The sequence below is a fragment of the Miscanthus floridulus genome, chromosome 3, assembly GCF_019320115.1.
Source record: "Miscanthus floridulus cultivar M001 chromosome 3, ASM1932011v1, whole genome shotgun sequence".
NCBI classification, from domain to species: domain Eukaryota; kingdom Viridiplantae; phylum Streptophyta; class Magnoliopsida; order Poales; family Poaceae; genus Miscanthus; species Miscanthus floridulus.
In genome coordinates this window covers 130,040,721-130,065,216 of record NC_089582.1, presented here as the reverse complement: position 1 = coordinate 130,065,216, position 24,496 = coordinate 130,040,721, and the positions used below count along the sequence as shown (strand labels likewise).

Below are 24,496 nucleotides of genomic sequence, written 5' to 3'. Positions count from 1 at the left end.
CCTTCGACAAGTACCTATGGTGACTTCACAGGTCTACGAGGACACATATCAAGCCCCCGTACACTGAGAAGGCGATTGATGAGGACGACGAGAAAGATGTGATCGAATATGTGTGCGATGTTGCCACTAGGGACGACACATAACTACAGAGAGCCCCGCTTTAAAGATACATGGTAAGATACTCGAATGGTACAATTTATTATCCATTTGGTATTAAGTATGTGTACTAAAATTGTCCAACCGTGTTTCTGTACCCAGGCGACACAATTGTCAAGACTGTCCAACGAAGCAATGTTTTGGCTTCACGAGTCTAGAGGGCAGGGGCCAGGTGTTCTCGAGGCTTTTGTGAAGGTAAACATAAACTTGTCCGTTTCGAAAATTTTTCTTTAGTGTATATATATTTGGGAAATGCACTAACTTTAACGTCTATTTATGCAGAAGGTGAAGAAGAGCTGCAGGAAGCTAGCTCAGAAGCTGAGCTGCATGGACACTCCTTGGGTGGAACCTGATTACCCGGCGCGGTCGGGTGGCACGTCTTTTGGCTCTTTGAGGACACTAGCCGACTCTTCTCAGCCGGTGACAGGTGCCGCTTCCGCAGTGCGTACACCACCACATCATAGCGCTGGGAAGAACCCTATAAACGAGGACGACGATGACGACGACCCCCCAGGCTTCCGCATACAGCACCACCAGTGGGACGATTGGTAGCAGGACGAGATTGGCATGTCTCAGCTAGGTGGTGCCCTGCTTGGTACCCAAGGAGCCTCACAGGTAGTAACAAATGTAGTTTCTTTAAATACGTAGGCTCCATGAACTAACGATCATACAGATTATAAGTAATCGTGCATATCATATACTTGCAGGGTACGAGCCGTACGCACCGGCAACGCGATCACACCGACGTTGGCTACACTCCCAATGTGTTGCCTACAAATCCGAAGAGACAGAGACGTTCGAGGAATTCTTACACTCCTGGGACTTAGTTGGTTATGTCGAACTTATGTCGAACAAATATTGTCGTCCGAAACTTATGTCGAACAAATGTTATGTGGCAACTTGTCAACTTGCGCACGGACTCAATTTATTTGCTTCATATTCGTTTTAATGTGTCACGGCAGCACTGCCGGCAAAATTAACTAGCAACTAGTTCGGGAACCTGTAGTCCCGGCGTATCTCGTCGCCGGTGGCCGGCGTCTTGACCCCGATCCTCCCGAGCTTGGTCATCGCCGCCATGAAATCGCCGAAGAAGGCACCCTGGTTGGACGCATAGTAGTCGATCGTGCTGCGCGACCTTATATCGGAGTAGAGCACCTGGTCGGAGCCCATGAGGCCCTTGTCGACCTGCAGGTTCCGGAAGAAGGCGTCGTCGAAGCCCACCGGCGAGGGGTCGAGGAAGGCGAAGGCGTTGGGGTCGGAGCTGCAGTTGCTGTTCAGCTGCGAAGCGAAGCCAGGGTCTATGGTCGCATCGCTGCCGATCCTCACCGATAGCAGCTCCCGTTCAATTGCAATTGAGGCTGGTCTTTTGTCTGCGTCTAGGTCCTACCGCGCCGTGGGCCTTGGCGCGTCAGTGCCGCGCCGTGGTCTATGGCGCGGCAGACCCTACCACGTCATCGGTCAGCGCCCCCGTCGTCGCCACGTCACCCCTCTCGCCACGTCACCATGCATGGCGCGGCACAGGCGTTTCGCCGCGCCATGGCAATAGGTGCAACCAAAAGTATTAGTTTTGAAAGAAAAAAATAAACAGTGTTAGATTTAAAATTAGTTTACAAAAAATGTTAAATATATAAAAAAAATCACTGCATACATGCCAAAAATTCATGTGGACTGACATCCAGATTTACAGGTAATATGCCACCTGAGGGTGAGGCACCTGCAGATTAATTCAAGAGGCATACTCAGCAGTTTGGTTGGCGATTGCAGAAAGATTAACAACTGCTTTAGCATATAGGATATTACGGTATTACCATAGGCATAAAAGCAAGAGAGTAGCAGGTAGCGCGTGGTAGGAAAACAAAGAGTGGCATGCTCTGTGCTTGTTAATTGTGAACCAAAACCATTAAGTCTATGCAAACAAATGTAAAACAAATACCATGTAATTAGAGCAGGGTTATCAACTCTGTTTTTTTAGCATGCATGTAAAAAATGAAAATTTGAATCAATCAAGCATCTATGTTATCAGGATTAGAGAGCAACTAGAAAGCAACGCGTGGCGTTGCCGCGCGCCTACGTGGAGTGCCTACCATTTTGATCCAGTTTGGTCATGCATTTATGTTACCCGGACCTGTTGGTTGCTTCTTTTTTACGAAGCAACTATGCATAATTTGGGGATTTGGCTACCGTAGAATTCGTTGATTGTCTATAGGCTAAGGATTGTAATAGAATAGCCATTAGGTAGTTCGTCATGGAAGGACATCAGAGGATGTTGCCGATTGTACTGATAAATCATCATATATTTTTCTAAACTAAAACAAATTTTGTATGAATTTTGCAATATTAAATGATATAAAAAAATATGTGGATAATGTTTAGCAAAATATATTTTCATAACTTTTTGGTAAATAAAGTCTATTTGACCCTCGAACTATCAATGTAGTTCATTTTATCTCTCTCATGACTGATGTGGTGCCACGTAGGTAAAAAAGAAGAAGAAGAAAAGAAAAGTGGTAATAATTTTATATAGAGACACAAATGTTGATACAATTTTATAAAAACTTGGTCTATGTTAAGAAAATTTGACTTAATTTAAACCTAGAGTTATACTCTTTTGGGATGAAGGGATTAGGGGCAGCAGGTAACTAAATATGTACCTGTTGATATAGTGATTTGCTTAAAAATATGCAGCAACACTGCAAGATGATAATGTTTCCAGCTTGATGTCAGTTACGTAGGTCCTACTTAGCATATTTTTAGCTTGAGCAATCGGAATAACTAAGAACTTATAATTTAAATGATTAAATAATAAATGATCGAGTTTACATGGACCTTGTACCTGCTGAAGGGGGTCACTCCTAGAAGGAAGAGGTGCTATATATATATATATATATATATATATATATATATATGTGTGTGTGTGTGTGTGTGTGTGTGTGTGTGTGACAAGCTAACTTCTATAGTTTTTTGCAAGGTTGCCTTAAACAAATAGGGAATATGGCATCTTCGTTATTCTTAGAAGACCTTCAGCATACTTACAACAACAACAACATAGCCTTTCAGTCCCAAATAAGTTATGATAGGCTAGAGTTGAAACCCACCAAGAGCCCTAGGTCACAAAAGTCAAAATTGTAGGTCACTTATATTGAACATCTTTGAGAGATGCTGAAAATAGTCTTTATGTTATCCAACTATATTTATTGTAGTTTGATAAATGTATTTTAGCAATAGGATATATTATTGTATCTGGATGCTGGAAAAAGCCTGAAGGAGATGATGAAAGCATATCTCAGAAATTCATCAATTGTAGATTTTCTGAAACCATATTTCAACATAAGAATACAGGGTAGAACTATAGGAATAAGATGTATCTGAGGTCTAACATGAAGACTGCAATTTTGGGCATGCAAAGATGGCTTTATCCAGAGCATTTATAGCACAAGCTATTCTTTAGCTACACATCTAGTTACTTGATCTATTTTCAGCAACATCTATACATAATTCACTGCTAGTAGGTAGTAACTTATCATAAAAGCAGCCATCTTGCACACTAAGGTAAAATTGTAAGATGGAGTCCCTTCCTCAATATGGAGTGCTTTTGTATAGAAGATAAGCGAGGATCAGAGTTATCAGAGTAATGGATAGATCAATGAAGAAATGATTTTGCATGAGCACACCTTGGCATAAGAACTCCATAAAAAGGGCGTACCTAGTGCAGAGAGCTCCCACTCTATGCGGGGTCTGAGAAAGGGTGTTAGTGGCAAGTCTTACCCTCGCATGTGCAATGCAAGGAGACCGCGACTCGAACCCGGGACCTTTCGGTCATAGGCGGTAAGACTCTACCGCTTGCACCGGGCCCGCCCTTCTGGCATAAGAACTCCATCTGTACACGAATTTATACATGCAGGTGCGATGGAGCAGTGCTCATCATATGGTGAGCTGATCAAAATTATCTTAGATTAAGAGTATACATAGGCACATAATTTTTCACTTTGGCGAACTAACGTAGCAATGTTAAATATCTATAGGAAGCATACTTGAACAAATAAAGATGTTGTCGGGTTCATAAACCCGGGGTCCCTCATGGACCAGCTTCCTAACAAAGGCTCGGCCTAGTAGACAACATTGCGAACGACGCGCAACTCATGGGCCGGCCCAAATACCTAAACTACAAGACAGAAGGGTGATCTAATTTTCGACCAGAAGGCCTGGCCGAGAAGGAACGGCGCCCGCTTCTGACTCTGGCCCGCCTCTCCAATCGGAAGGCCTCGCTTCTGACTCTAGCCTGCCTCTGAACGGCCTCTCCGACCGGAAGGCCTGGCCAAACACCACTTCCGACTCCAACCCGCGTCCCAACCAGGGATGCGCCGAACCCCTGCTCACAGCTCTTCTCCAACTGGCGCGATCAAAGCCGACTGGGACCAACCGACTGGGGACACTCGCTTGGTATGGACTAGGAAAAAGACAGAGAAAGTAAGGCAGGGCACTCAAGTCAACCACAATACCAAGGAACGTACCATGTACACCTGCAGAACAGTACCAACAGGGCATGTCAAAAGGGTACCCTGCAACCTTTCTGGCATATCAGAGCCCAAGCAGTGTTGTGGGTGCCGACATTTGTCCTATAGTGTTGTAGGCGCCATCAACTCTCATACCAGACAAACACGGTAAGGCTCCTCCACATGCCTCTAGGCATCAACAGTGTTGTGAGTGCCGACATTTACCTTACCAAGCAAACACGGTAAAACCTAAAGATGGCAATGGGGCTCCGATCCCCGATTCCCCACGGGGAATTCCCCTATTAGGGGACGGTGATGGGATCAATTGACCCCCCACGGGGATTTAAATGGTAGGAAATCAGTCCCCGTCGGGTCTGGCGGGTACGGGGATGGGATCAGTCCCCCCGTCCCCGATCCCCGCAAACCCGATCCACTATCTAAGGCCCATCGGTACTGAAGAAGTAAAAGGCCCGTCTAAAGGCCCAATAGCCAGCCAAGAATATATAATGTGAGCTGTGTAACCCTAACTCTACCGCTCCTCATTTCTTCTCCCCAGCCTCAACTTTGCTTTCGCCACCAGCCGGCTCCCGCACAAGCACAGCGCACACCAGCCGCCGGCGAACTCCACGTCTCCACCAGGCTTTGCTCCCTATCCGCATACCCACGCGGACATGTCGCCATAGGTACGAGTGAGCTGCCACGCTCGGCGGTCCTGCCTGCAGTCCGCTCACATCCTAAATCTCTGTCATGGTCCCCATCCAAATCCACAAGGAGTGGGCGCAAGATGGACGTGGTCAGTGGTCAAGACTCAAGAATCAAGATGCTGATTGCTGAGAACTGTAGGGAGTGGATAGCCTCGTAGTAGTATACTTTCTTTCTGGCATGTATTTTCTTTGCCTCGTAGTAGTATACTTTCTTTCTGGCATGTATTTTCTTTGGATCTGAGATGAGAGAACTAGTCTTTTTTTAGTCTTCTTTCTCTTCGGCATGTATTTTCTTTGGATTTGAAAGAATAGAACTAGCGTATCATTCTTTCTTTGCATTCTATGAGATTAGAAACTGGTTTGATTTTGCCCTTTCTGCTCTAGCTCTAGCAGAGTACATTTTGTTACGGGGATGGGATCCCCGCGGGGATTAAATCTCCGCGCGGGGACGGGGATGGGAAGAAAGTTTCCCCCACGAGTGTTGATGGGGATAAGGATGGGGAAAGTCTGTCCCCGCGGGGATGGGGATGGGGTGCTAACCCCCGACGGGGAATTCCCCGTTGCCATCTTTAGTAAAACCCCTCACATGCCTCTGGGCATCAACAGTATAGCAGGCACCGACATCTGCTATGCCGGAAGAAGACGACGCAACCTCTCACATGCATCTGACATTAACAGTGTTATGGGTGCCTACAATCATCTTGTACCCGACGGCATGGGCAACAAGACTTAGCATACATACTCTCTCTCTCTCTCTTGCAAGGCCATCCCTTCATCTATAAAAGAGAATGCGCTTTCTCCCAAAAGAGGATCGGTCAGTTCACTAGCACACAACAACAGAACCACTAGGTTCAAACCTCGAGCACACGCTCGAACACATAACACATAGCGGAGCTCCCGTCACTCTCGGCCCTTTAGACCAGAGTCTGACTGGACCTCTTGTACCCCCCATCTTTCTCCCTTCCATTTGTAACCCCACAGCAAACATCGAGCACATGGGCTCAAGAATAAAGTCATCGACCGACTCAAACTGGACGTAAGGCACGTTGCCTGAACCAGTATAAACCCTGTGTCATTGAGTGTTAGGCCACCTCCGATCATAACGTACAGCAAAACTACAAATGTTTACATATTGGTCACTTTCTGCATCGACAGTTGGCATCGTCCATGGGGAAGACGTTGTATGTTCAACACTTTTTGGTCATCGGATGGCCCACTTTTCTACCACCTTCACCATGGTGGGCTCAAGCCATACGACTCGCTTTGGCTCATTGGAGTTTCCTGTACTCCCACCTATGGGGATGTGGGGTCCACCCATCTTTGAGTCATCCTAGGCCTTCCTCTTCAAAAGCCTGGACTTCATCGCCGACCGGCTCGGCGTACTACACCTCCGCGAGGAGGCACTTGTCCCGGCACCCGTCGGAGGCACGCCCTCCATCGGCTCCGGGATGCACAATGACTTCAACAACGAGGCACCTGCGCTTCATTCCAAGCAAACTCTCTGCTCAAACCCCGCTGTGAGTAATGTGCATACTATTATTTACTCTCTATTTACTATCTCCCGTCGATTATTCAGAGGGACCATATTGTTCGCACCGCAAACACCATACGACCAGTTCCCCTATGGCCTCATGCCCCCCGCAGACACGTACGCTCAGGGGCTATGAAGGACACTGGCATCACCCCCCTCACATTCGAATTCGTGGAAATCGCGAGCTATGCTCCCACCACTTCCCATGAACTCCTGGAAGACGAGGGTGAGAGCGACGGCTCCAGCATCAGCGATGTGGCACCTAGCCACCATCCGTCCTGAGAGTGCGCTATGGCGGACGCTTCGAGACAGCCGCCGGTGGTTGCGGAGTCTTTGCAGACTCACACCCCTCCGGACCCATGCGCGGAGGCCCTCGCGCTCACACAAGAGCACGCCGAGGAGCTACGACAACGGTGGTAGAACCAACCGCCGCCTGTGCCGGCACGCTCGGTGTAGCACATTGCACCCCATGTGCGTGACCCGGCGAGCGGCTCCCGTGGTTATGCTTGCCAGGTCTAGCGTGATATCATGAACGAGGGGAACAACCCCCCATAGTTCGCTCGGGCGAGCCAGAACATTGCTGTTGTGACAAATGCTTCTGCGCAGCATTCTCGAGCCCATTGACCCCTAGTAGCGGGAGGTCTACCAAAACCTCTGGGCACTGGTAGAAGCCGTCGTCGTTCAACAAGCGAAAAGCTTCGCATCGCGACTCCAACTTGCACCCTCTCTCCCCACTAGGGGAGTGGGGACACACCTGATAGATCGCTCCATCCGCTCACCACTACAGCCGCCAAGCATAGCTCGGGAGGCCACGGCTGCGCTGTGGTCTGACCTGGTGCCTGCTCCACACCGACCACTGGTACGTGAATGGCTCGGTTCGCACCAAGACACCCGTAGCGTCATCAGCAACCAGCATCAGGCCCAGTATGATGATGATGTCCTTCGGGTGGTGATAAGGATAGGCGACATAGGCCCTGGCCGAACCATCGAGGGAAGTGGTGAAACACGCCCTAGGCATGGTCGTCGGTCAGATGATCAAAGTCCTAGCCCAGATGGCCCATGACCATAGGCCTTTGGCCAGCGTATCTAGAGGTCGCTGTTCCCACAGCGCTTTTGACCGCCCACTAACATCGCCATGTACACCGGAGAGATGAACCCTAGTGGATGATGACCATTTCATCATTCAATATCTCCCCATCTACATGGGGGAACATGTTTAGGCCTGGCTTGAATTCCTCCCACACGACAACATCCATGACTGGGCGAACCTCAAGAGGGTCTTCATCGGAAATTTCCAAGGGACGTATGTCCGCCCTGGTAACTCCTGGGACCTCAAGAGCTGCCAACAGGAGCCCAGCGAGTCCCTATGGGAGTACATCCGTAGGTTCTCCCAACTATGTAACTCCCTCCCTGATGTCATCGACGTAGACATCATCAGCGCATTCCTCATCGAGATGACCTGCAAGTCCCTGATCCACAAGCTTGGCTGTCTGAAGCCCCGTACCATCCGCGACCAGCTCGACATCGCCACTAACCACGCCTCCAGCGAGGAGGCAGTCGAGCGGTCTTCAATGGAGGTTGGGACAAAGGCAAGGCTAAGCGTGTGGACCAAGATGAGGACCCCTCCACATAGAGGGGCAAGAAGAACAAAAAGGATCGGCGCTGACTAGACAACACCGCGTTGGTTGCTGCAACTGATCGCGCGAGCAAGCAACCCCAATAGGGCTTACCTGACCACTTCAACAAGCTCATAGATAGCCCATGCACCAACCACACCTACCTCGTCAAACACCTCTACAAGGACTATGAGCTCCTCAAATGTTTCCTACAATAGGCCGGTGGGCTGAAGGAAGGAGACGGCAAAGAGGCGGCAGCCAAGAACGGAGGCGCGACGGGCAAAGATGGGGATGGCTTCCTCCGACCCTGAGGAATGCATCATGATCTTTGGTGGATCCGATGCCATCTGCTCTAAGCGCTAGCATAAGGCACGCTATAGGGAGGCATGCGTCGTCGAGACGGCTGTCCCCTCCTTCCTTAGCTGGTCGGAATCTTTGATCACCTTCGATCAGAGAGACCATCCCTTCCACATTGCGAGACCGGGACACTACCCGCCTGTCGTTGACCCCATCGTCCACAAGAAGCGCCTCACCAAGGTGCTGATGGATGAAGGCAGCAGCCTCAACATCCTCTACGTCGACACCCTCGATGCCATGCACATCCCCTAAATGGAACTCCACCCAGTGGGCTCTCTCTTCCACGGGGTGATCTTAGGAGCACAGGCATACCCGCTCGAGCAGATCGACCTGCCCATCATGTTTGGAAACCGAGCCAACTTTCGCTCGGAGGTCCTCATCTTTGAAGTGGTGGACTTCCCAGGGTCCTACCATGCCATCTTGGGGCGGCCAAGCTATGCCAAATTCATGACGATCTCCAACTACACCTACCTTAAGCTAAAGATGTCAGGACCGAACGGCGTCATCACCATGGGCAGCTCCTTCTCGCATGCCTTCACATGCGACCATGAGCATTTTGAACTCGCCACCGCGGTTATCAACTCGTCCGAGCTCCTACAGCTCGGGGAGTCATCAACCCCAGCAGTCCTGGACTGCAACAAACCAACCTCCTTGATGGCCTTCCATCCACTCAAGGAAACCAAGGCGGTGGGGATTGACCCCACTAACCCAACCAAGACGGTGAGGATTAGGACCCAGCTCCCACCCAAATAGGAATGCGAGTTCATCGACTTCCTACGCGCCAATCGCGATATCTTCACATGGAAGCCATCAGACATGCTGGGCATACCGTGGGATGTCGCTGAGCAAGCACTGTGCCTCATCCTAGGCTCAAAGCCTGCTAAGCAACGCCTGCGTCGCTTCAATGATTAGAGGCATAGTGCCATAGGTGAAGAGATCGCCAAACTCCTGGCAGCCGAATTCATCAGGGAGGTATTCCACTCTAACTGGCTTACCAATCTTGTTCTTGTTAAAAAGAAGACTGGGAAATGGAGAATGTGCATTGATTATACTGGCCTCAACAAAGCATGTCCGAAGGATCACTTTCCTTTACCGCGCATAGACTAGATAGTCGACTCCACCTTGGGTTGAGAGATCCTCTCCTTTCTAGATGCCTACTCGGGCTATCACCAGATCACGATGAAAGAGTCCGACCGGCTCGCAACCTCATTCATCACCCCATATGGTTCATACTACTACATAACCATGCCTTTTGGCCTAAAGAACGCTAGCGCCACCTACCAAAGGTGCATGCAGCAATGCTTCGCCGACCAAATTGACCCGCTCGATCAGCATGATCAAGCCGAGCAGCCGAAACCAACAATCGCCATCTATGTTGATGACATAGTGGTCAAAACGGCTCAAGCTTGTGACCTAATTGTAAACTTGGCCGCAACGTTCGTGAACCTCCAAAGGTTCAACATCAGATTGAATCCCAAGATATGTGTTTTCGGGGTTCTGAAGGTGAAGCTGTTAGGATACATTATGTCTGAGCGCGGCATCGAGGCCAACCCCAAAAAGATCATGGCCATCTCCAACATGGGCCCTATATGCAACATCAAGAGTGTACAAAGGCTCATCAGCTATCTGGCTGCCCTGAGCCAATTCATCTCTCGGCTCGTCGAACGGGGGATGCCACTCTACAAGCTCCTAAAAAAGATGGACTCCTTTGTCTGGACTGTGGAAGCTTAGCAGGCTCTGGAGAGCCTCAAAGCGTCCCTGACGTCGGCCCCAATCCTCGTCGCTCCTGAACAGGGAGAACCCCTCCTCCTCTATGTCGTGGCAAGCAACCATATGGTGAGCACCGCCCTAGTCGTCGAAAGGGAGGAGCCGGGACACCACCTTAAGGTCCAGTAGCTCGTGTACTTTATCGGAGAGGTACTCACTGACCCCAAGGTCCAGTAGCCCTAGGTGCAGAAACTCCTATGCACTATGTTGATGGTGACCCAGAAGCTCCTACACTACTTCACCGACCATGAAGTCACGGTCATCACTTCATACCTGCTTAGGGACATCGTCCACAACCGCGACACCGCGGGATGAATCTCCAAGTGGGCACACAAACTCATGGGCCATGACATCAGGTATATCCCTCATACCACTATTAAATCTCAGGCTCTCATGGATTTTGTTGCCGAATGGACGAAGGTGCAGCTATCGACCCTGGACGTCACCCATGAGTACTAGACAATGTAGTTCAACAGGTCCATAATAGCGCCCAGCTCGGGGGCTAGAGTGGTTCTGATCTCCCCGGACGGGAGTACGCTCCGCTACACCATCCGCCTCTATTTCTCAGCCTCAAACAATGCCACGGAATACGAGGCCCTCATCAATGGGCTACGCATCGCCATCGAGCTCAGCACAACGTGACTCTATGTCAGCGGTGACTCGGAGTTGGTCGTTGACCAAGTCATGAAGGAGTCCTCTTGCAAAAGCCCCCTCATGGCAGCATACTGCTAGGATGTGTGCAAGCTCAAGGACAAATTCTAAGGGATCGAGCTGCATCACGTCCCCCGAAAGGACAACGATGCTGCTGATTTTCTCGCAAAATTGACCGCTAGGCGGGATCCATCTCTGAGTGGGATCTTCATCAATGATCTCCATGAGCCATCTGCCAGCGTCCTAGAAGGTCCAATCTAGACACACCCCGACACCAAGCCGGTGCCCAGGTGAAAGCTCTAGTTTGGTTTTCATGAATTGATGAAACCCTAACTGCTAACCTAGTTTATCAAGTCATCATGAGATAGGTAGCACATTCCAAGTGGTGAAGCAAATGAAGATCATGACATGATGATGGTGATGCTGAGAATCAAGTGCTTAGACTTGAAAAGAAAAAAGGGAAAAACAAAAGACTCAAGGCAAAGGTATAAGTGGTAGGAGCCATTTTTGTTTTGGTAATCCAGACACTTAGTAAGTGTAATCACATTTAGGATCGATAGCCGTACTATTAAGAGGGGTGAAACTCATATCGAAATGCGGTTATCAAAGTGCCATTAGATGCTCTAACTCATTGCATATGCATTTAGGATCTAGTGGAGTGATAACACCCTTGAAAACATTTATGAAAATATGCTAACACATGTGCACAAGGTGACACACTTGGTGATTGGCACATTTGAGCAAGGGTTAGAAACTTCATCGACGGAGTGTCCACCCGTAGAGTGTGGATAGTCCGATGGTTCCGCCGGCGCCCTATACAGAAAAGATAGGGTTTCATAGAGTGCACCGGACGCTGGTCTCAACTGGACCAGAGCGTCCGGTCAATGGAGCTATGAAGATGCTGGCGTCGGTCTTCAACCAAACACTGGGTCACTTTATGATCGGATGCTGGCGGGGTGCATCCGGTCCTGCTGATGTTGCAGCGCACAGAGGAGACAGTGAGTGATAGGACACTAGGTGAGTCCGGTCGGGCATGATCGGACGTGTCCAGTCACGAGTGGAGGCTTACTAGAAATGATCAGATGCTGGGGTCCTGCGTTCGGTCATGATCAAACTGACCCATCCGGTCGTAGCTGGAATCTTACTGGAAGTGACCGGATGTTGGGGTCCTACATCCGGTCATGGCACTATGCTGCGTCCGGTCATCACTTGACCGTTGGGATCAGACGCTCAGTATTAGAAGAGAGGGATGATGTGGCACCCATCCATTGACCGGATGCTGGAAGGGTGCATCCGATCGATCTGACCAGAGCGTCCGGTCACCCCAAGATGTGCTCAGTGAAGGGGTACAACGGCTTTATTTCGTGTGAGCTTCTATTTAAGCCACATAGCTAGCTCTAGCTCACTCTCTTGGCCATTTGCCTCGACATAGCAACCTTGTGAACTTAGCCAAAGCCCTCCAACTCATCTCCATCATAGATTCAACTTCTTTGTGAGATTGAGAGAGAATCCAGTGCATTGCTTGAGTGTTTTCATCTAGAGGCACCTGGTATTCATGTTTCACTACGGGGTTCGCTTGTTACTCTTGGTGGTTGCTGCCACCTAGATGGCTTGGAGTAGCGAGGGTCATCGAGTGGAGGTTGGTGAATGTCTCCGGCTCTGATCATGGTGATTGTGAGGGGTTCTTGACCTTTCTCTAGCGGAGAGCCAAAAGGTACTCTAGTGAATTGCTCATGGCTTGTGTGATCCTCATCTTGTGTTGGTTGTGCGGCACCCTATTGAGGGTTTGGCATGTGATGCCAATAAGCGCGTGAACCTCCAAGTGAGTGAATCGTGACAACGAGGACTAGCTTGCCGGCAAGCAAGTGAACCTCTGTTAAAAATCATTGTGTCATCATTTGATTCTAAGGTGATTGGTCTTCATTGGTATTCATTCTTGTGATTGATTGGTTCACTCCTTGACTCAGCGGTACAACCATCTTGCTCACTCCCTTTACATTACCACAAACAAGTTATCAAGCTCTTTAGTGTAGCTAGTTGTGAGAGCTTGTTGGTTTGGTTAGTGTGGCTCTTTAGCTAGCCTTTGAGAGCACACTAACTTAGTATAGTAACATAGTCATTGTGTGGTTAGAAACTATAGAAACTAGAATTGTGGTAGGTGGCTTGCATTTTTAGTAGGCTAGCGCAACACTTGCTTCGCCTCATAATTGTCTAACCGGTTTGCTAAGTGTTGTTATAGAAATTTTTAACAGGTTATTCACCCCCATCTAGCCATTAGGACCTTTCAAGTGGTATCAGAGCTGATGTCATCATGATTTGAGGCTTAACAACCTTCGGTGTAAAAATGGCTCAAATCAACAACACCAAGAAGCCACCCTAATTTGATGGCTCAAATTATCCCTATTGGAAAGCTAAGATGACAATTTATATCAAGTCAATCAATAGGAATGTTTGGAATATGGTAGAGACAAAGATTGAGATTGAAGATGAAGAGGCTCCCACCACCGCCGAAGAAATGTTACTCTAAAATAATGACATTGGTCTTAGTGCCATCCATGATGCTTTGGATGGGAGAACTTTTGAGCTAATCAAGAACATTGAGAGAGCTCATAAGGCATGAAAGAAATTGATGGAATCATTTAAGGGCACTCAAGTCGTGAAGGGTGCAAAGGCATACATTCTCAAAGAGAAGTTTGCAAGCTTCAAGATGAAGGAGGATGAGAGTATGCCAGAGATGTTCCATAGGCTTCAAGGGCTTGTCAATGATCTTAAAGCACTTGGAGAAGAAGTGAAGGACAAGGACTTCTTCCACAAGTTCTTGAGATGCTTGCCTTCAAGATTTGGCATATTGGTCACTATTCTAGTGAGGAGTGGTTTGGACACCATGACACAAAACCAAGTGTTGGGAGATGTAATGACCGATGATACATATAGAGATGATGATGAGAAGGAAGAAAAAAAGGAGAAGAAAGATGAGAAGAAGGATGAGAAGAAGAAGAGCGTGGCATTCAAGGCTACATCATCCAAGGGCAAGGCAAAGCAAGATACATCAAGTGAAGATGATGGCTCATGGGATGATGATGATGATGAGAAGATGGCTCTCTTTGTCAAGAGATTTGATAAGTTCATGATGAAGAAGGGCTACCGTACTAGAAGAAAGAAATCTTCATCCAAGAATAAAGAAGAGTCAAGAAGGTGCTTCAATTGTGGAAGCAAAGATCATCTTGTTGCTCAATGCCCATACAATAGCGACAAAGATGATAACAAGAAGAACAAGAAGAAGGACAAGAAAGAGAAGAAGGACAAGATGACCTTCAAGAAGAAGAAGGGTGGTTCATATGTGGTCACTTGGGATAGTGATGATGACAAGACCACCAAGAAGAAGGCACTTGCAAGCATTGCTATCAATGAGAAGTCTTCTCTTTTCGACACACCATCATGCTTCATGGCTAAGGCTACTAAGGTACAAATTTGTGATGATGGAAGTGATGAAGAACATGATAATAAAAATGATAGTGATAGTGATGATGATGAGCCTACTAAGGATGAACTATTTAACGTGCTAGAAGATGCTAAAGAACACTTTGGCATTAAGAGAAGGAGATGCAAAAGCTTGCGTAAGGAACTAAAAGCCCTTAAGAAAGCCTTTGATGAGCTCAATGTATCTCATGAGAGGCTAGAGAAAGCCTATGAGAAGCTTGGAAAAGCTCACAAAAAGCTTGAGAAGGTTCATTCCTCTTTGCTTGATGAGCAAAATAAAAAGAAGCATGTTGAGACTTGTAATGTAGGCTTAACTTGTGATATAATTGATAAATCATTATCTATGCCTATCATTGTTCCTCCCACTAACCCTTCTTGTAGTACTTCTATTTCCACCTCATCTAGTAGTGATGGTCTCACTTGTGATGCCTCACTAATAGTTAAGAATGAGAACCTCAAGAAGAAGGTCAACAAGCTCACTCACACCTTGGCTAAGGCCTATGGTGGTGAGGACCGCTTGCTTATGTGCTTGGGTAGCCAAAGAGCTTCTCTCTACAAAGAGGGATTAGGCTATACCCCCAAGAAAGAAAAGGCGACCTTTGCTCCTCACAAGACTAGTTTTATAAAAAACAATGGTCGGTTTTGCACTAGTTACAAGCAAGTTGGTCATAAAGAGTATGAATGCAACAACAAGAGCAAAAATGCTAATGTATCCTCCATTAAGCTTAATTCTTAGTATATGCTTACCAAGGGTGCAAATGGTGTAAAGGCTAAGTTCTTTGGTAAACCATGGATAGGCTCAAAGAAGAAAGCCATTTGGGCGCCAAAGAGCTTGGTCACTAACCTTCAAGGACCCAAGCAAGTTTGGGTACCTAAAAAGAATTTATATTCTTTTGTAGGTCAATTACAAAGCCAGAGGAAGGTATTGGGTTCTTGATAGTGGGTGCACTCAACACATGACCGGTGATGCAAGAATGTTCAACTCAATCAACATAAATGACAATGATTGTTATGATAGTATCACATTTGGTGACAATGGAAAAGGCAAGGTCAAGGGGCTTGGTAAGATTGCAATATCCAATGATATGAACATTTCCATTGTGTTGCTAGTAGAGAGCTTGAACTTCAACTTGCTATTCGTGGCTCAATTGTGTGATCTTGGATTCAAATGCATATTTGGGGTAGATGATATAGAGATCATAAGTGTAGATGGCTCTAACTTGATCTTCAAAGGCTTTAGATATAAGAATCTATACTTGGTTGATTTCAATGCTAGTGAAGCTAAATTATCTACATGTTTGTTCACTAAGTCTAGCATGGGTTGGTTATAGCATAGAAGGCTTGATCATATTGGAATGAAACAATTGAATAGATTGGTTAAGCATGACTTGGTTAGAGGCTTGAAAGATGTTGTGTTTGAGAAGGATAAACTTTGTAGTTCTTGTCAAGCCAGCAAACAAGTTGGAAACACTCATCCTAAGAAAAGCATGATAAGCACTAGTAAAGTATTTGAGTTATTGCACATGAATTTATTTGGGCCAACACAATACACTAGAATTGGTGGTAACAAATATGGCTTTGTGATAATGGATGATTATACTAGATACACTTGGGTATTCTTTCTAGTGGACAAAAGTGATGTGTTTGCAACATTCAAATCATTTGTTAAGGGCATTCACAATGAGTTTGAAACAACCATTAAGAGAGTTAGAAGTGACAATGGTAGTGAGTTCAAAAACACTAGAATTGATGAGTTGTATGATGAATTTGGAATTAGACATCAATTCTTGGTCAAGTACACTCTACATTTGAGTTGAGAGGAAGAATAGAACACTTATTGATATGGTAAGGTCTATGCTTAGTGAGTACAATGTGAGTCAATCCTTTTGGGCCAAAGCTATCAACATGGCTTGCTATTGTAGCAACTACCTCTATTGTCACCCATTGAAAGAGAAGACACCATATGAGCTCTTGAATGGTAGAAAACCCAACATTGCATATTTTTGGGTCTTTGATTGCAAATGCTATATCTTAAAGAAAGGCACTATATTAGGCAAGTTTAATAAGAAATGTGATGAAGGATTCCTACTTAGATACTCAACTACTAGCAAAGCATATATAGTTTAGAATTTGGATAGTGGTACTCTTAAGGAAGTTCATGATGTTGAATTTGATGAAACCAAGGGTTCACGAGTAGAAAATGAGAACTTAGAAGATGTTAGAGGCATTCAACTTTCAAATGCCATGAAGAACATGGATATTGATGAATTGAGGCCTAGGCAAATGAATGATGATGAAGATAATCAAGTGCAAGTGCTCTCTAACTCAAATGTGCAAGATGATACAAATCAAGCTAGCACAAGTGGCTCTCATGATAATGAACAAGATCAAGTGGCTAGTACATCATCTCAACCTAATGATCAAGCAAGTGCAAGCAATCAAGTTCTAATCCTCCAACCAACCAATGTTGCAAGGGATCATCCATTGGACACTATCATTGGTGATATTTCAAGAGGTGTGCAAACTAGATCAAGATTGGCTTCATTTTATGAGCACTTCTCATTTGTGTCATCCATTGAACCAAAGAAGATAGATAAAGCATTGAAGGATGTTGATTGGGTGAATGCTATGCATGAAGAATTGAATAGCTTCACAAGAAATCAAATATGGAAATTAGTAGAGAGACCAAAGGGACACAATGTGATTGAAACTAAATGAGTCTTTAAAAATAAGCAAGATCAAGATGAGATAGTAGTAAGGAACAAAGCAAGATTGGTAGCACAAGGCTATACTTAAGTTGAAGGTCTTGACTTTAGAGAAACATATGCCCCGGTTGCTAGATTAGAAGCAATTAGAATCTTGCTACCCTATGCTTGTGCCCACAACATCAAACTCTATCAAATGGATGTTAAGAGTGCATTTCTCAATGGTTACGTTAATGAAGAAGTATATGTTGAGCAACCTTCTAGTTTTGAAGATGACAACAAACCCGACCATGTGTACAAGTTGAAGAAGGTATTATATGGCTTGAAGCAAGCACCTAGATCATGGTATGAGAGATTGAGGGACTTCCTACTCTCTAAAAGGTTCATAATAGGCAAGGTTGACACCACTCTTTTCATCAAGAAGATTGGCAAAGACTTATTTGTGTTGCAAATCTATGTTGACGATATCATATTTGGATCAACCAATCAAGACTTTTGTGATGAGTTTGGAAAGATGATGGCCAATGAGTTTGAGATGTCCATGATTGGAGAGTTGAGTTACTTCCTTGGTCTTCAAATCAAGCAATTGAAGAATGGTACTTTTGTGAGTCAAGGCAAATATATCAAGGACATGATCAAGAGGTTTGGCATGAGTGATAGTAAAGCCATTAGCATACCAATGGGAACAAATGGCAACTTGGATAGTGATGCAAGTGGAAATATGGTGGATCAAAAATTATATCGGTCTATGATTGGAAGTCTACTCTATGTGATCGCATCAAGGCCGGATGTCATGTTTAGAGTATGCATGTGTGCAAGATTTCAAGCCTCACCAAAATAGTCATTTGAAGGCTACAAAGAGAATATTGAAGTACTTGAAGCATACACAAAATGTTGGTTTGTGGTATCCCAAAGAAGCAAAGTTTGAGCTAGTTGGTTACTCCAACTTGGATTATGCAGGATGCAAGGTTGAAAGAAAGAGCACCTCGGGCACATGTCAATTGTTGGGAAGATCACTTGTTTCATGGTCATCAAAGAAGCAAAATAGTGTTGCATTATCAACCGCCGATACCGAATACATATCCGTCGGTAGTTGTTGTGCACAAATACTTTGGATGAAGGCCACTTTGAGTGATTTTGGAATCAAGTTCAAGAAAGTGCCATTGCTATGTGACAATAAGAGTGCAATCAAGTTGACCAACAATCCAGTTCAACATACAAGAACAAAACACATTGATGTCCGCCACCATTTCATAAGAGATCACCAACAAAAAGGGGACATTTGCATTGAGAGTGTAGGCACCAAAGATCAACTTGTCAATATATTCACCAAGCCATTGGATGAGAAAAGGTTTTGCAAGCTAAGGAATGAGTTGAATATATTAGATTTCTCAAATATGTGTTGATGCACCCCCCTCATATGGCATGCCTCTCTTTCAAGCAATCCAAGGTAAAAGTTAATTGGCATGGCATGCATCCTTGCTAAGGACATGTTTAGTGCATCAGACATCTTTCATATTTAATAGGCTCATTCATGAAAATCAAATAAATTTGATGATTATATGGTACCACTATTGCTTCTATGCTTATTTTGATCTAGTGGTAGCATATGACATGTTTGTGGGCTTGTAAACCTAGTGTTTGATCTAGAAAATGAGCTCTAAGTGTTTAAATCAATATGGTATAAGATAACCCTTATTTGGAGGTGTGAAGAAGCTTGTCCTTGGATCAAACCGAGTTAAATATCTTTGGCAAATGATCTAGATTGGACCAAATTTGGGAAATTAATCCTCACCCCATTGATTGGCATTGATAATCTCAACCAATCTACATTTTGAACCTTTGTGGTCATTGATGACAAAGGGGGAGAAAAACAAAGATATTAGTACATGGGGAGAAAAACAAAGATATTAGTGTACTAAGATAATGAAAAGACAACAAAGGGGGAGAACTTGACATAGGGAGAGAGATATGACAAAGGAAAGTGATCAATTAAAATTTTGAGCACATAAGTAGGGGGAGCAAGCTCATGAACTTGTATGGTGCATTTGAATGTGCATTTCATATGTTTACTTGCATGGCGCAAGTTTTAAATTTCAATATCCATGCTTGTGTGGTGTATGCTAGTTGTAGATTTGAATGATGAAATAAAAAACTAGCATGCATAGGTTATCTAGTGATTTCATTCCCAAGTGGTATCGAGCTAACCATGGTGCTAAGGATGGTATATTGGTGCACTCCGATTGGTATCACGCTTCAAATGTTCATCTTTTATACCTTAGCATCATTTGATAGACATTGTCTCCTATATTTCCTATCTAAGCATATGTGCAAGCTACAATCCAAAATCTTAGCACATATGTAGGGGAAGCAATTGCTACCATACGGGGTTCATGAAACTTGTCCATATCCTTTTACACATGGTAAATATGCTTAGACAAGCAACATGGATTCAATTGAATTTTAATTCATATCTTTGTGAAAGGGTTGTCATCAATTACCAAAAAGGGGAGATTGAAAGCTCTAGTTTGGTTTTGGTGAATTGATGAAACCCTAAATGCTAACCTAGTTTATCAAGTCATCATGAGATAGGTAGCACATTCCAAGTGGTGAAGCAAATGAAGATCATGACATGATGATGGTGATGCTGAGAATCAAGTGCTTGGACTTGAAAAGAAGAAAGAGAAAAATAAAAGGCTCAAGGTAAAGGTATAAGTGGTAGGAGCCATTTTTGTTTTGGTGATCGAGACACTTAGTGAGTGTGATCACATTTAGAATTGATAGCCATACTATTAAGAGGGGTGAAACTCGTATCGAAATGTGGTTATCAAAGTGCCACTAGATGCTCTAACTCATTGCATATGCATTTAGGATCTAGTGGAGTGCTAACACCCTTGAAAACATTTATGAAAATATGCTAACACATGTGCACAAGGTGATACACTTGGTGGTTGGAACATTTGAGCAAGGGTTAGAAACTTCACCGGTGGAGTATCCACCCGTAGAGTGCGGACAGTCCGACGGTGCCACTGGCACCCTATACAGAAAAGACAATGTTTCATAGAGTGCACCGGACGCTGGTCTCAACTGGACCGGAGCGTCTGGTCGCAACTAGAATCTTACAGGAAGTGACTGGACATTAGGGTCCTACGTCTGGTCATGGCACTGTGCTGCGTCCGATCATCACTTGACCATTGAGATCGGGCGCTCAGTATTTGAAGAGAGTGATGACGTGGCAGCCATCCGTTGATCGGACACTAGAAGGGTGCGTCCGGTCGATTTGGCCGGAGCATTCGGTCACCCCGAGTTATGCCCAGTGAAGAGGTACAACACCTCTATTTCGTGGGGGCTTCTATTTAAGCCCCATGGCCGGCTCTAGCTCACTCTCTTGGCCATTTGCATTGACATAGCAACCTTGTGAGCTTAGCCAAAGCCCTCCCACTTATCTCTATCATAGATTCAACATCTTTGTGAGATTGGGAGAGAATCCAAGTGCATTGCTTGAGTGTTTGCATCTAGAGGCACTTGGTGTTTGTGTTTCACTGTAGGATTCGCTTGTTACTCTTGGTGGTTGCTGCCACCTAGATGGCTTGGAGCAGCGAGGATCATCGAGCGGAGGTTGGTGGATGTCTCTGTCTCTGATCGTGGTGATTGTGAGGGGTTCTTGACATTTCCTCGACGGAGAGCCAAAAGGTACTCTAGTGAATTGCTCGTGGCTTGTGTGATCCTCATCTTGTGTTGGTTGTGCGACACCCTATTGAGGGTTTGGCGTGTGATGCCAATGAGCGCGTGAACCTCTAAGTGAGTGAATCACCACAACGAGGACTAGCTTGTCGGCAAGCAAGTAAACCTCGGTTAAAAATCATTGTGTCATCATTTGATTTCGAGGTGATTGGTCTTCATTGGTATTCATTCTTGTGATTGATTGGTTCACTCCTCGACTCGGCGGTATGACCATCTTGCTCACTCTCTTTATATTACCGTAAACTAGTTATCAAGCTCTTTAGTGTAGCTAGTTGTGAGAGCTTGTTGGTTTGGTTAGTGTGGCTCTTTAGTTAGCCTTTGAGAGCACACTAACTTAGTATAGTAACATAGCCATTGTGTGGTTAGAAACTATAGAAACTAGAATTGTGGTAGGTGGCTTGCATTTTTAGTAGGCTAGCGCAACACTTGTTTCACCTTATAATTGTCTAACCAGTTTGCTAAGTGTTGTTGTAGAAATTTTTTATAGGCTATTCACCCCCCTCTAGCAATTAGGACCTTTCACCAGGGGCTTCGACCCCGATGCCAAGCCAGCGCTCGGGGGCTCCGACCCTAGTGCCTCCGTGACGACATCACCCGCTGACATCACCATGTTGGCACTCGATCAAACCGACTGGCGAACGCCGCTACTCACCTACCTCCTCGAGGAGCTTCTCCCACCTGAAAGGACTGAAGCCCGACAGATCGCTCGATGTGCTAAGACCTTCGTCGCGCTCGGTGACAAACTCTACAAATGGAGTGCATCGGGGGTGCTCATGAAGTGCATCCCTACCAACCAGGGGAAACAACTCCTCCTTGAGGTCCATTCTGAGATCTACGGACATCACGTGGCCCCATGGTCGCTGGTCGAAAAAGCATTTCACCAAGGTTTTTACTAGCCCACCACACTATGAGATGCAGAGGATGTCGTCCGTAGGTGTGAGGGATGCCAATTCTACGCTCGGCAAACTCATTTGCCGGCACAGGAGCTTCAAACCATCCCTATCACCTGGCCATTCACGGTCTGGGGCCTCGACATGGTAGGACCCCTCAAAAAGGGCTCGGGCGGCTTCACTCACCCGCTCATAGCGGTCGACAAGTTCACCAAGTGGATAGAGGCTAAGCCCATCACCAACATCTGCTCGGAAGAGGTAGTTAAATTCTTTCTCGACATCATCTACCGGTTCGGCGTTCCTAACTGCATCATCACTGACCATGGGACTAACTTCACTAGAAAGAAGTTCCTAGACTTTAGTGATGGATACGGCATCAAGATCGACTAGGACTCGGTCAGACACCCACATACTAACGATCAGGTCGAGCATGCCAACGGCATGGTCCTCCAAGGACTTAAGCCACGCATCTTCGACCGACTCAACAAGTACGATGGGCGATGGATTGCAGAGGTCCCAATGATCCTTTGGAGCTTGAGAACGACCCTGAACCGATCCATAGGGTTCACCCCCTTCTTCCTAGCCTATGGAGCTAAAGCAGTGCTGCCCTCTGACCTCGACCATGGCGCCCCAAGAGTAAAGGCTTTCGACCACGACCGAGCCGCGGAGGCTCAGCAGGACACAGTTGACCTGCTCCAGGAGGCCCACGAGACGACCATCATCTGCTCCCCTCACCACCAGCAAACTCTCTGCAGGTACCACGAAAGGATGATCAGGGGAGGATCCTCGAAGTCGGTGATCTCGTGCTCCAGAGGACCCAATCAATGAAGGAGAAACACAAACTCTCTCCACCATGGGAAGGACCCTCTATGGTGACCGAAGTGATCCGGCCGGGCACCTACCGACTAAAGGATGACAACTGCAATGTTCTCACCAACACTTGGAATATTGAACAGCTACGTTATTTTTCCCTAAATTCGGTATTACTGCTTTTTATTCAACACTTGCTCCTGTAAAGCACCCTAGCCCGAATACTTTCAGCCCAGGTCGCTCGGGGGGCTCCATGAGGGTACAATACAAAATACTACATCTCTTTTTTACTATCACATGGTAAAAACTTTTTGCCCAAACAAAAGCGCATTCCATTCCTTCGATTACCCTACGTGACTTTGTTTTTACTCTCGACCGAGCGTACCCCACCACAACCTACGATTACGAGCAGCCGAGCCTCGCGAGCCATGCCCGGATTCTTAAAAGCTACAACCTACGGAATGAATGGGTAGGTGCGAAAAAGAAAGGATAAAAATAAAACTATGCTAGGATAAAAAAACAAGGAACGGATAGTGATTCTATCACAAAATAGAACTGATGTATTCATTGATACAAAAAACTATTCACATGGGGGCTCCTCTACGAACTTAACAATTACATTTACTGACTACTTCTACTCCGAATACTACTATGGCCGCTCGGTGGCATCGGCTGATGCCAAACGAGAGGCCATGGCACACGCCGCCGGACATAACCACCGCCACAAGGGCCCCGTTCGGTTCCGCTCCCTCGACTTCGGCGAGCGTAATGGGTACCTCAAGGGCCCCGCCTGGTTCCGCTCCCTCGACTTCGACAAGTGCAATGGGTACCTCAAGGGCGTCGCACCCAAAGATGCTCAGCAGAAGAGCATGGAGCTGACCTTCTCATGTAGTCAAGGCAGCTCCTGGGCAGGGACGCTACCCACCGAGGTATGGCTGCCATGGCTAGAAGAAATCTCATCAAACTTTATGAACTTGCCAACCTGAGCAGCTACAAGGGCGAAACCTCCCACCGGCGCAGTCCCGAGCGTCTTCCTCCCCGACAAGGCTCACCCAGAGATGACTCGTTGGAAGGAGTCCACGTGCGGCTCCATCCCGATGAAAGCATCATAGACGGTGACGAAGCTGACGACGTGCAGTACCCTCCAGTGCGCCACCTCCTTCGATGAAAGTAGCCCCTTCTTGGTGAAGGCGGCCAGCACCACCTCATCTACGCTGGATGACCTATAGCTTGACATCACGCTCCGAAATCACGAACGGCTCTATGAGTTCTCCTTTCCCTCTCCCTTCCCCTGTTTAAGGAGAAGATGTAGCAGTTGAAGAAGGGCAAAGGATGGGGGCAAAAAACCCTCTCCCTTCCCCCATTCAATGCGAATGGGAAACGACAGGACATGCCCTGACCGATGGGACACACCCTGCCTGATGGAACGACGCCTGGTCAGACGGGATGTGGCCTAGGTATGGCCCACCACTACCATAGGACTGAGCATGAGAAATAAAGCACCACCACGTAGGTGGCCTTCCACCTTCCTAGGCGGGACTTGGAGAGGCCCAACTACGGGATCTCCGCCCAAGAGAGACCATCGGGCTTCC

General features: G+C 46.4%; 1 protein-coding gene across 1 annotated transcript; it reads right to left on the bottom strand.

Moving 5' to 3' along the window:
* Positions 1-1,143: 1,143 nt before the first annotated feature.
* Positions 1,144-24,141, bottom strand: LOC136544443 (peroxidase 35-like). Its single transcript, XM_066536604.1, has 2 exons — positions 23,957-24,141; positions 1,144-1,426 (listed from the first exon to the last, which is right to left on the bottom strand). Exons 1-2 carry the CDS (start codon positions 24,139-24,141, stop codon positions 1,144-1,146), a joined length of 468 nt encoding a protein of 155 aa, XP_066392701.1.
* Positions 24,142-24,496: the final 355 nt, after the last annotated feature.